The sequence below is a fragment of the Lycium ferocissimum genome, chromosome 2, assembly GCF_029784015.1.
Source record: "Lycium ferocissimum isolate CSIRO_LF1 chromosome 2, AGI_CSIRO_Lferr_CH_V1, whole genome shotgun sequence".
NCBI lineage: Eukaryota > Viridiplantae > Streptophyta > Magnoliopsida > Solanales > Solanaceae > Lycium > Lycium ferocissimum.
The window spans coordinates 49,675,572-49,688,135 of record NC_081343.1 but is presented as its reverse complement, the minus strand read 5'-3'; the positions used below and the strand labels follow the sequence as shown (position 1 = coordinate 49,688,135).

Sequence of the window (12,564 nt, the reverse complement as noted above, 5' to 3'; positions counted from 1 at the left end):
GAGGAGAAGATGAATGAACTAACCTGCAGCCGCTCCCAACCGTTGTGAATTTTATTAAACATTTACTATTGATCATATGCATGAACTAGCCTGCAGCCACAATATGCATGTTTTTGGCTCGCATAATATGTTTAAGTGAACCCGGCTTGCATGCCTCGCCTTGTTGCCATCCCTAAGCTGAGAACACAAACCAAACACTTTCTTGCGTCTATTGATCATTTAGTGTGCAATTAAAAATTTCATGTCCGCGATGCACTGGATGCACCACAATGAGAAGGTAGATGAAAAAGGATATTAAAGGAAAAAAAAGTAAAGGATGAAGAGGACTTGCTCTTGTTGAGAGTCGAACTCAAGACCTCCCGCTTACTAAACGGGTGCTCTAACCAACTGAGCTACAAGAGCTAGGCTACCGCAACTTTCAAACTCTTTGAAGACGTACTTTTGTCAAAACAGAAAATTCAGAAAATGTCAACAAAAACATGGTTTACCCTGCATCCTTTCCCTAGACTTATTAATAATAGTAGTGTTTACTTTCAATCTCATACTACTACATATCCACCTTCGATTTTTGTGTTATTACAAACCAATGTTCCGTTTCTTTGAAAGGATAGTCCTAGTACACAACATATATAGGATAGTACGTACGTAGAAGCTACCAGTATTTATCTTTTCTTTTAGGATTAATATTTTTGTCTTTATTAAAAACTTTCAGACAGAATATATGAACAGATAGCGCCATATGATATACATCAATGGACGTTTATCGATTTATATTTTTATTTTCTCCCAGTGAGATTGTGTTGTTTAAGATGCTCAACTTGGTATAAAGCGACACCTCTTTTACATTTGAAGATGCAACATCACAGGCGTCAAAAGCGTGCTAAGGCCCGCTCTGGGGCAAAAACTTACTCACATCTAGTGTTTACATTAAATCAAAAAATTAAATGCATGACATGTATTTGTGTATTGACTTTTAGCATTTAATTAATCATATTTAATTAACATACATCTCACCTCATTAAATCACTTAAATATACTCCCTCTGTCCCAAAAAGATTGTCCTCCTTTCCTTTTTAGTCTGTCCTAGAAAGATTGTCATCTTTCTATATTTAGAAACAATTTAACTTTATGAGATGGTTTTACAGCCACACAAATATCTAAGGTTTATTTTGGACCACACATTTCAAAAGTCTTCTTTGATTTCTTAAAGTTTGTGTCAAGTAAAAAAAAAAACAATCTTTTTGGGACGGAGGGAGTAGTAAATTTACATGGTGTAAGCACCTGTACGGGTCGGGTAAGTATTTCCCTGCTATGGGAGCATATACTAATATACTACTTAATTCTATTCTTCCTCTTGTTCTAACTTCTAAGGTCATTTAATAGAAACGGAACACTCTCCTTATACGAAGAAATAATAAGGCTAGAATACAAGGATACCTTATGGGCTTATTTATAAGTAAGTGATCACTTTCAGTTATAATATCAATTGCCAACATGCATAAAAAGATCACAGGCGCAAGTCAATTAACTGCATGAAAATCATAAATCAAAAGGCTCACAATGATTGTTTTGTATCTCTGCTATTTAGGTTCTGCATGGCTTCATCATTATGGAACAAATTTACCAACGATATTAACTCCAGTTTAATTAATGCTAATGTCAATCGCTTCCCTTTTCTGTTAATATCCTTCCCCTACCAAATGAGTATCAAATAGATAAACAAATAAATAAAATAAAAACAAAAATGCATGAACTTGCCGAGCTATATGAACTCCTTATTGATCATGTTTCTCCACTAAAATTCATTTTCAATATTATATCCATTTCAAAGATTAACCTACTCAAATTTTCGGTTTAGTCTTTAGTACTAAGTAATTAGTACTATGTAATATTCATTATAACTATAAAGTGATGGAGAAATTATAATTAATTTGTACTGACTCTGTGATTCATGCCGAGGCGGCACTAGTGGATGAGCAGGGTTAAATCTTCACGTTAAATCTTCGTTGAATTGAAATTACATTTTTATCCTTACTTTTATTTAGTCCACGTAGCGAGGTCTATCCAATTACACACAAGTATTCTCAATCATTTCAAATGTAATTAGACTAAAGAAATTACAAAATATTTTTAAATTCCATGGAATTACAGTTCTCGGGTACAAGTCTAATTATTTATTAAAAAATTATGTGAATTTGGGCATTGATTCCTTAAGGTTTTATATTTTGCAGTAAACTGTAATAACAAACAAATCAAATGTTTTCATTAATACAATAATCAGAAATATTTGAAAAAAGCTGTGGTCAAAGAATAAAAATGTAGCTCGACTCCAAATAGTACTATAGTGGTATATAAAAGGCGGGACACATAAATTAAATTAAACTTAGTTCATACAATTCAAACAAAATATTCTTTTGAACTCTTGTACCTTATATAGTTAGGCAAAGTTGATTGTTCGAGAAAATTTTGTTTTACATTTAGCATTTTATGTACTAACTAATAGTTCTAGTAACTTAATAGTAGTGGAGTAAATGTTATTAGTAAAGTATTAATTAACCTGATACACGTGACGAAGAAGACCCATACTTACCATTTTACCGCCGCACACTTTGAGACTGACAAGGATACAACTCAAAAGAAATATCCGTTGCAACAACAAGTGAGCATATGAAATTACATTTCTATCCTTATAAAGATTTGTTCACCACAAGGGGATGTCTACATATCAACATCGCGGTCGCCACACATGCCAAGGCTACACTGAAGCAAATTAAAGCTAATGTCACCTAGAGTAGAACACTACAACCATCAAACCAAAATCATTTTTTTTTTTTGTTTTTTTATAAGTAAACAAGAAATCAAAATAATCTATCATACCCTAATTAAAAAAACTAACACCCTTCTACGAAAATAATCACAACACTTGTCGACCAAAAAGCGGTAATACACTAGTCAGCTAGCTAGAAATTGCTGTTAGAATTTCACATTAAAGATTTGAGTGACCTAGCTTTGATGGGCTTACGAGCTCTTTTAGTCTGACAGTTTTCAACTTCATCATCATCATCATCCTCGTCTTCAATATAGTCAAAATTACTTTCATTATCCATTTGAGAAGATGAAGATTGTGCCCCGTAACTATCATTAGAGTATATTTCACCTGCATTAATATTCTTCCCGGTCGATGGACCTCTTTTCTTGCCCCATAAAGGACCAAAACCCGAATAATAGTAGAATTCCGAAGACGACGATTTCTTAGGACGATGGGGGCGGCCACGAGAACTTGGAGTACTGTTAATTTTGGCATCGGAGTTGTTAGCAGTAGTAATAGTAGAATGAGCTGAGTTGCTACTACTGTAATTCTTTTTGACTTGAGCCAAATGGTGCTCACATAAAGTATGCCCTTTTTTTGCTTCTCTACTGCATTGCCATCCTTTCCCGTCATTCTTGCAACACATAGTTGTAACATTATTATTATCTTCATTTTTCTCCAACCCTAGCTCCCCCATCTCTTCGTCTTGCTCTTTCTTAAAATCGTCGATATCAGCAGGTACATCAGCGACATTATTACTGTTAAAATAATTCATCTCTTTCATTTCTGTATTATCATCGAGCTTCATTGACGTGATGCTACATAAAAACAATATAATGCTAACTCAACATTACAACCAATTGCATTTCAGATAATCCAGCTATCTATATAATATACCCAACTGGTACGCCAAAATTTCAAATCTCCTAATTATCGTTTTTTGAAATATAAAAAGAAATAAAAGATTCTACTAGTATTTAAAATTGATGTAATAGTCGAAAGTTACCTCTGCTCTGAATCATAAAAGGTCCCATTTACGGCGTAGTTATCATATCCATCCAACTGCAGCAAAGTAAATTAAAATAAAAAAGAAATTTTATCGAGAAAGTTCTTAAAAGAATACAAGCTGTGAAGTGGATAATAGGGCAAAACAGTGAAAACCCACGAAACAAATTGAACAAAGAAGCTTAAATACACGACAAAAATGGTGAGATTGAGATTCATTAAGCAACCCTAACAGACACTCTCCTTAAAACCCTAAACCACAAAGCTGAGCCACAAAAAAATGAAAGAACTTTGAAGAAACGAAACGAGTATTGTATAGATCTGGTAAAAGGGGAAGAATAATAATGAGAAAATGAGATTTATTAGACTGACCTGATGAGGAACAAGTAAAGTTTGCTGGTTAATATGTTGTTCATCTAAGGGAAATGTAATAACATCCCATGGTGACTGGTTGAGCTGACAATTAACGTGGGTCTGTAAAACGGTACCGTGTTGTTTGAGAAATATAGAAGAAGCATAGTGGAGCGGGGAAATTTTGGCATGCTTCCTTATTCTCATGGCTGAAAAAAACTCTCTGTAACATAAATGAAAAGTATTTTTTGAGGGGTAGGCACGATGGAAGCAGATCCAAATGGGTCTTAAATGTATTTTTCTTTTTCTTTTTTTGTTTTGCTCTTTTTAACTACTAGGGGCCCAATCAACTTTATGTGTTTTTTGTATTTTATTTTTTTATTTTTCCATTTTGGAGTTTGCTCTTGCATCTTTTTGCAATGGAAAAGGTCAAAGATACTCATTTGCTATAAGCAATATTTTAATTTATTTTTAGTTATACTTTGAGTTATTTATACTTTTGTTGTTAGCAAATTGTAATCATATTTATCATTGACGCCTTTCTATCTCTATGAGGTAGGGATAAGGCCTACGTACACTAATCTCATTAAACTTCACTTATGAAATTACAGAATGTATGTTGTTGTTGTTTTAGTATTTGTCATTGACCTCAACATAGCTCTAACTTGAAGTTTAACATTGGGTAATTTAAAGGGACAATTTAAATTAGAGGGTTGAATTTGAACATATTTCCTGAAAATATTTTGACACGTGGAATCTGGTCAAGTCATATTAAAAGCTCTGTTGGAGTAGAAGAGAAATACATGATGATTAAAAAATGGCAAAAGTATGAAATATCTCAAAGTATAACGAATTGTAAAATTAAAATATTTTGTATAATAAATAAGTAAATTTAGACCTTTTCCCGTTTGGATATAATTTAATTCGTTTCATTTAATTATCACAATTTTATAAAAAGCAAAAAATAATACAAAATTAAGTACTAGTTAATAAATATAAATATATAATATACTTTATAATGATCATGCTAGTCTATCTTGTTTGCAAGTTTTAGTTTCTCCTCAATCTGAGCAGATAAATTCACAGAAAATCACATAATGCTAGCGGGCACTTTGATTTAATCTAGCGTGATTAACAATAGCCATTTATGGAGCTTTTCTTTTGAAGCATCATTGGTCGTAGCTGTCAAAATGTAAAATCGGAGTGATTAAATCAGTTACTCCAACTTTTAATTATCTTCTCGACAATCAAGTGCTACAACAACTACAAAAGTTTAAGTCAACTTATTTTTAGCCTTTTACACAAATTGTTTTTAGTCGTTAAATCTCCCGAAAAATCTTTTACATATAAAGAGTTATTTTCTTCTACTTAAACTGTAAAGGCTTATAATATATATATAAAAAAAATGTATTAATTTTATGTGAATGTGTCTGATTAGATTTAGAATTTAAAAAATCAAAGAAGAATTTAACATATAAACCTTTAGGCGGTCAGGTAAGTTTTCTCGAATATGACAAGAATTGTGAACACCGCGTGCGAATAAGTTTTTACCTAAGTCAAATATGTGCAAAGTATTAAAATTATCCTTTTAAATAAGTGGTGATAAGAGTTTTATATGTCTTTTTACTTTTTTTCGCCTTATAAAGAAAACTTTATATCAAGTGGATCCTAATAAGTCAAATTATTAATGGTAACTTATATATAGTTTCTACAAAGGGAAATGTCTTTTGGAGAAAAGACTAAAAAAAAAAAGGGTAATGTATCAGATAAAATGAATCATAGAGAATCTTGATAAATAGGTAAAACAGGGGATGCATCATGTCTGAAAAATGCTAAGCATGAGTAAGAAAATAAGCATATCAAAGTGACTATTACAAGAATCATAAGAAATGAGCATTTGGAAATTTCAATTTCTAAAATTCGAAAGTAAATGATATCAACTTGTGGCTTTTCCAAGAACTCTTCGTTTCAGAGTATCTATTTTCTTATTTAATTTTCCCTTCGGAAGCTCTCATAACAAGGTCTATCTTTAGTTGTCTTTTCAATATACAGATATTTTGTTTTGTTTATAATCGTGACGAATCAAGTGCCGTCACTAGGAAAATATGTATATTTCCCCTTTTTCTAATGAAGACAGCTGCACACTATATCTTTGTCTAATATCCGTAGGATCTCAAAACAAAACCAACATGGAAAAAATATTTTTTCTTTTTGTCTTGGATGCTTTTCTCTTCTGTTTTCGGTTAAGGAGATTAAATGTAAAAGCTGAATTAAATTTACATATTGATCATTTTATGTTATTCATGGCATAAGACAACGTTTTACCTTTTAAATTTACATATTGATCATTTTATGTTATTCATGGCATAAGACAACGTTTGACCTTTTTGTAAATATTACTCGTTCTGCATAAAACAGAATGTCTACTTAGTTATTTGCACACCCCTTAGAAAATACTAACTCCTACAACACAAAAAATAAATAGATAATTTGACTAAACTACCCCTAATTAAATAGATATTGAATTTGATCACATAGCACTTAATAGGGGCAAATTCGAAAAAATAAGGTTAATTCTTTCTTTATTTGATAAGTAGATACTTTTTTTGACTGAAGAAAAAAAGATTAAGTGGACACTTTTTTTTATCCCGATGGAGTAGAATCTACAAGATATAATAAAGTACTCCCTCTGTCCCATATTAGTTATCTTGTTCGCTTTTCGAGAGTCAAGTTGACTAATCTTCAGAGCTAAATTGAATTATTCCCTCCGTTCCACAATAAGTGTCACCTTAATTAAAAAAAACACGCATATTAAGAAACCAAATAATGCAATGTGAAGTCTACTAAATTAATAAAAATAAATTACCCCTATATAATAAAAATAAATTATTTTTTCTTCTTGATTAGAGCATGCACAAGTAGTAATCCTTTTGACATTAGGTGTCACACCTCGTGCATTCGGGCTAAGATTTGACTCGTAAGACGGGGGTATAATGAACCCAATTTGAGTAGTGTATAAATGGTGTTTGAAACCCAATCAAGACATGGGAAGAGTCCTTGAGCAAAGGAAAGTTGGAAGCTACCCTACGGAGCGTGTTTTCAAGTGAGCTTGCACTATGTCTCACTTAAAATGAGTATACGAAAAAATCTGTGAAGAATTTGGGAAAATTTCCTTCTTGAAAGTTGTAGATCTTTGGAATAACTTTCCAACGGTATATTATGGAGGTCAAACAGACACTTGCACAAAAAGTTATGCCCGTTTTACTGAAAAAGTATTCTGCTGATTTACGGCGGAATCTACGGGTCGTAAAAATTATACGGGCCTTATATTTGGGCCGTAAAACTGGTCAAGAAAGCCCAAATCACTGTAATTGATTTACGGTGGGATCTAAGGTCCGTAAAACTTTTACAGGCCGTAAAATAGGGCGTAAAATAGGTCCGACAGCAGTTTTAAAACTTCGTTTTAAGGGTTTTTCACTTCATTCTTCACACCCCCAAGCCATAGAATGACCTTCTATTCTCTCCCATCATCAAGAACACCAAGGTAAGCCTATTCTAATCATTCCAAGTTAATTCTAATATGTATCCTTGTAATCTAAACAAGAAATCATCATTCCTAACCTAGGGTTTTCAAGAAAACCCATCTCAAGGTTCAAGATTCAAGATTTTGGAAATCTTATTCAAAGTTCAAGTCTTTAATTCAAGTTTTGGAGTATTACCAGGTATATAGAGTTGCTATCTACGTGTGGCAACATCATTGTTCTTCCCCACGCCTCTTAATCCATAAAGTATGAATCTTTACAAAAACTAGGGTTTCTACACCATGCTCATAACAACCCTATGTCAATGTCCATGAATATATTGTGTATGAATTGCTATTATTCTATCATTGTGTTCTAAATAACTCCATATGATTATTGAGAATTTGTTCGTAATCCATGAACACCCATATCTCGTATTCCATGAGTTCTTGCATGCATGTTTTTTAAATAAAAATGCTTATTTCATGAATACTCTACATGTCTACAAGTTTTCATGCAGTTGTATTATATAATTATCTTCATGCCATGATTCAAGATACATACATGCTAAATACAAGTTATTTCATGAAATCATGTTTACAAGTTATTTCGTGAAATCATGATTACAAGTTATTTACAAGTTATGTCACGAAAGTCACGGCCTTCTTAGCCAACTATATCATGTTCATGTTTTTGGGAGTTGCACAAGTTACCGAGAAGGCTCAGATAGCCTGAAACTACGTAGCCACCGTAGGACAAGGATCGCTCCGCCCAGTTAGGATGATTCCTTAATTTACACTGAATGGATCCATCAGGCACGTTACCACCCTATACCCCGGCAAGGTATAGGGCTCGCCGGTCCCGCGAGGTACCGTACCCACGTACCCACGTGGTGATATCATGTTGTCGGTTTATGAAATACTCTCCCTACTTACCATGTTTTACTCATGTTTTATATTATATATGTATTCATGTTCATGCTCATGACCATGTTTCATTTACGTTCGCTTTATCTTTATTACTTCATGTCCCATGTTTATCTCATTCAACTTTACATACCAAGACATTCAATGTGCCGACGTCCCCTTTCTATTGTCCCGGGCCCGCATTTCACGACGCAGTGTATACACAGGACGACGGATCTACTTCATAGGACCACCCACGTATCAGCTTTTGGTGAGCCCCATCTTCTTCGGGGTTTAATCAACTCTTTATTTTATGATGAGCTATGCATCTAAGGTATGCTGGGGGCCTTGTCCCAGCGAGTATGTTTTCCATGTTCATACTTATGTTAGAGGTTTCATAGATTAGACAAGTCAGTTATGTCATGTCACACTTTGGGAGTCGTATAGCCATTTTGGCTCATTCATGTTATTTCCGCACTCATGTTTAAAAAAGTATTTTGATTAAGTATTATGACTTATTACATTTTATAAAGGCTCATCATGCATTCACGTTACATTCCGCTCATGTTATGCCTCATGATGATTCCAGTTTCGCCGTGGTTCGGCTTCTCCACATACGCAAGGCACCGAGGCCGTGTTTCGCCTGTGCCACGGTTCGGGCGTGACAAAAATTGGTATCAGAACACTAGGTTCAAGTGTCTTAGGGAGTTTATGAAACCGTGTCTAGTGGGGTCACTTTTATATGTGTGTGGCGCCCACACATATAAACAGTTGACCACCAAGACATTTAAGATTGTCTCACTTCTTTTAACTCTAGATCGTGCATAAAGCTATGTTCTCAGAAATCACTCAGAGTTGTGTGTTGTTTCCTGTTCTACCGAATATGCCTCGTCTCAATGGATGAGGAGATTTAAATCTAATCATTATCAATGTGTTGCTTTCAAATGGAGTCATCAGGAATTATTCTAACTCGTGCCAGGAAGCTTAGAGCAGTAAGTAACATTCTTTTTCCATCGAACTTTGAACGTATCGAATACATAAGCGGCGAGAAGGAAATTCGAGGCTCAAGACTTGCTAAATAGTGCATGGTGTGTTTATCAGGTGATAGTACCATTTGAAAGAAAAGTTTCGATATGGTAGTACACGTACCCTATAGAGTAAGTTTAATTGGACTCTTTGACCATAGAGCTATAGTATAAGGATGATGGTTCAGATTTAAGATCCCACGAGGTAACATGTTATGAAGTTAACCGCAGCAGGCATAAACTTCCACGGTAGTTTTGAGCAGGAAATAGCCTAAGAGCCAATCACATGTAATACTAGAAAGTCTCGACTTTTTTAAAGATATATATATTTTTGCCATATGATCTATGTACATGACTAGGAAGGGATTGATGCGATAAGAAAACCACGAGCAGGCGATATTGAAATTTTTGTAGGGTTAGGTTTAAATTATTTAAGTTTATTCAGATCAGACCTAGAGAGTATGACGTTAGCAAGTTACTACAAAAAGCAGATATTACTATGAGATAAAAGATATGACAATTCCCTCTTAGGATTATGTGATTAAGTATTTATCCTTGGTGTGTATAATATCATATAATTTTGAAAGTGTATAGGAAGTTTGGGGTTAGTTGTTCCAATTTCTCATTTGAGACAGATGAAATTTCCCTAAGTGTGATCCATGTCTATAGTTCAGATGAGCAGTAAAAGTTAGAAATAACCTTATGTTTCACTTTAGTACCCAGAGAAGAATTAGAGATGGTACTAGCAAGTGGTTAAAAGAAGCATAGTAAGTAAGTTTGAGTAGATACAGTGAATTAGAAATTTTCAGCAGAGTTAGTAGAAGTACGATTTGAGTTACCTAGTCAAGTTAATACTAGTGAGTGGGTAACTGTTTGAATACACCGAAGGCATATTATAACCCAAAGGTTTAAGTTAAATTTGAGGTATAGAAATGGGTGAAAGAAGAAAACCATCTAACCAGTAAAAGAGCAAGCTACAGAAGAAGAGCCTTAAGAGTTATCAGAAAAAAAAAAAAGTTTTCCCCAAGACTGATCAAGCTAGTATGCCAGTTATGTACATTAGAAACCCGTTTAATTAATTAATCCAGTTTTCTAGTAAGTAAGACTTGCTTGAAGTAAGACGAAGAAATGAGTCGTCAGTATTTTAGAGGAAATTAGCAAAATCATTAGATGACCACTTATCACTAACTCGAGAGATCCACAGGCTTTAAACGTCAGCTTTTGAACTAAGGGGGAGATCGTGCAATAAGGTTCCGATATAGATTATGTGTTTCATAGGTTGATAGGTGTTAAGGAGATTATGTCAGAGGATCACAGTTTCATATAGCCAAAATAAAGTGCGTAGAGTGTGATTTTTGTCATGCCGTTGAGATCAAGTACTAGGTAATTATGTTATGAAATAAAGTTCTGGATCGAATAGGAGGTTTTAAGGGCGTAACGGTTCCAATTCTAGAGTAATTCATGCACTATGTGGTACTAATGCCCAGACTTACTCTACTTGTACCTTTTGTACCTATATCATGCCCATGTTAGAGCTTTACACTCCACGATTAAGATACAAGAATTAAGACTACATGCAATGGCAAGCTATGCAAGGGAATGTCTTTTCATGTTTCGCACATCAGGTTGTGCTCATGTCTAAAGTTGAAAACCGCATTCATGACCCACGTATTTATTGTGCTTTTATACTCATGTCCATGTTCTAGCATCTAAGTGCTTTTCAAATCTGACGATGATCTTGACCCATATGATTATGTTCTCCATGTTACCACATACTCGTGCCCCAATCCATTTTGCTATGCATCCCATTTATAGCGGTATCGTAACAATGATTTTGTTAGATAATAATGAAAGTGAACCAAGATGGATGTCCTACCCATGATTCTATGTAATTCGTGCTTATGTTTTTTTGGCTAATGTTTTAAACCATCTCGTAGCTTGGCACAAAAGATGCCCTTATCTTTTTTGAAGTACCTATGCCATTTTTATGTTCAAAGTGACTTTCTACCCATGTCTTAGATACTCGAGGAACGAATTATACATGCCTATAATCCATTTTTTCATGAGCCTTATTCATAACAAGGGCGCTTACTCACGGTGATAAGAGTAAGTTATGTTAAACCATGTCCTATTCTTTCAGTATATCTAAATTCTAAAGGTAATGTTTTATCCATGCCTTATGTCTCTGACCCAAGAGTGAGCCTACAATTGTACTCCACGCAAATCACACTTATGTCTTATTATTAGCTCAAGACTCATAAAATCGTGTCCGACGCCACGATATGCATCTATGATGTACTCATGTAAATGTCGTCGTTGCTCATGGTCCCATGCCCCATGTCATGCTATTCACATTTCATGCCATATGAATCACGTTCCCATGTACGCATGTTCCACATTATGTCCTCCATGTACAATGCACTATGTCATGTCTGTTCTCTAAAGCAAAGTATCTCATGTGAATAGCACCAATAATTCCTTTTCTCTCAGTCCTCTATAATTCGCTCACGAGAATAAGCAAGATGAGCTAAGGTATTCATAATCATGATTAACAGCTAACAAGATAATCAGAAGTAAGGTGCATTCCTATATTCAAATAGATATCTTTTTCATGTACGGTGTGGTACTTATCTCAGAAGTATTCTACTCAGATTCGACGTATTCATGTCATGCCTAAGCTAGAGATTTATGATTACCTATGTTAGGATCATATTCTTGTTATACAACTCAAGTCTGTCGCATTCACATCTAGTTGCGCTTACATTCAAAGCCTAAGTCATACTCCTATCTCATATTACCATGGTGACATATGAACGTCTATAATTAAGTCTCTAAGTATCCAAATCCTACCCGCGCTTAGTATTCAACCCTCATGTTGTAACAATCATGTTTTCGACATTCAGATCCCATGTTACGATATCCATTTTTACACGTATTCGTATCTCATA

General features: G+C 34.2%; 1 protein-coding gene and 1 non-coding gene across 3 annotated transcripts in view; both read right to left on the bottom strand.

The window, feature by feature from the left end:
• Nucleotides 1-328: 328 nt before the first annotated feature.
• Nucleotides 329-402, bottom strand: TRNAT-AGU (transfer RNA threonine (anticodon AGU)). Its single transcript has one exon. It is a non-coding gene; the product is annotated as a tRNA-Thr (tRNA).
• Nucleotides 403-2,625: 2,223 nt separating this feature from the next.
• LOC132042637 (uncharacterized) overlaps nucleotides 2,626-12,564 on the bottom strand; it is a 38,834-nt gene continuing 28,895 nt past the window's right edge. Inside the window, exons 1-3 of one of the 2 annotated variants that reach the window (XM_059433176.1) lie at nucleotides 4,187-4,707; nucleotides 3,816-3,871; nucleotides 2,628-3,627 (exon numbers count right to left, since the gene is read on the bottom strand). In XM_059433176.1, the coding sequence (XP_059289159.1) occupies nucleotides 2,982-3,627; nucleotides 3,816-3,871; nucleotides 4,187-4,372 (888 nt within the window). In that variant the 5' untranslated portion in view covers nucleotides 4,373-4,707 and the 3' untranslated portion in view covers nucleotides 2,628-2,981. Of the gene's footprint in view, nucleotides 3,628-3,815; nucleotides 3,872-4,186; nucleotides 4,708-12,564 lie in introns of those variants that run through there. The other variant, XM_059433183.1, reaches the window with a different exon arrangement.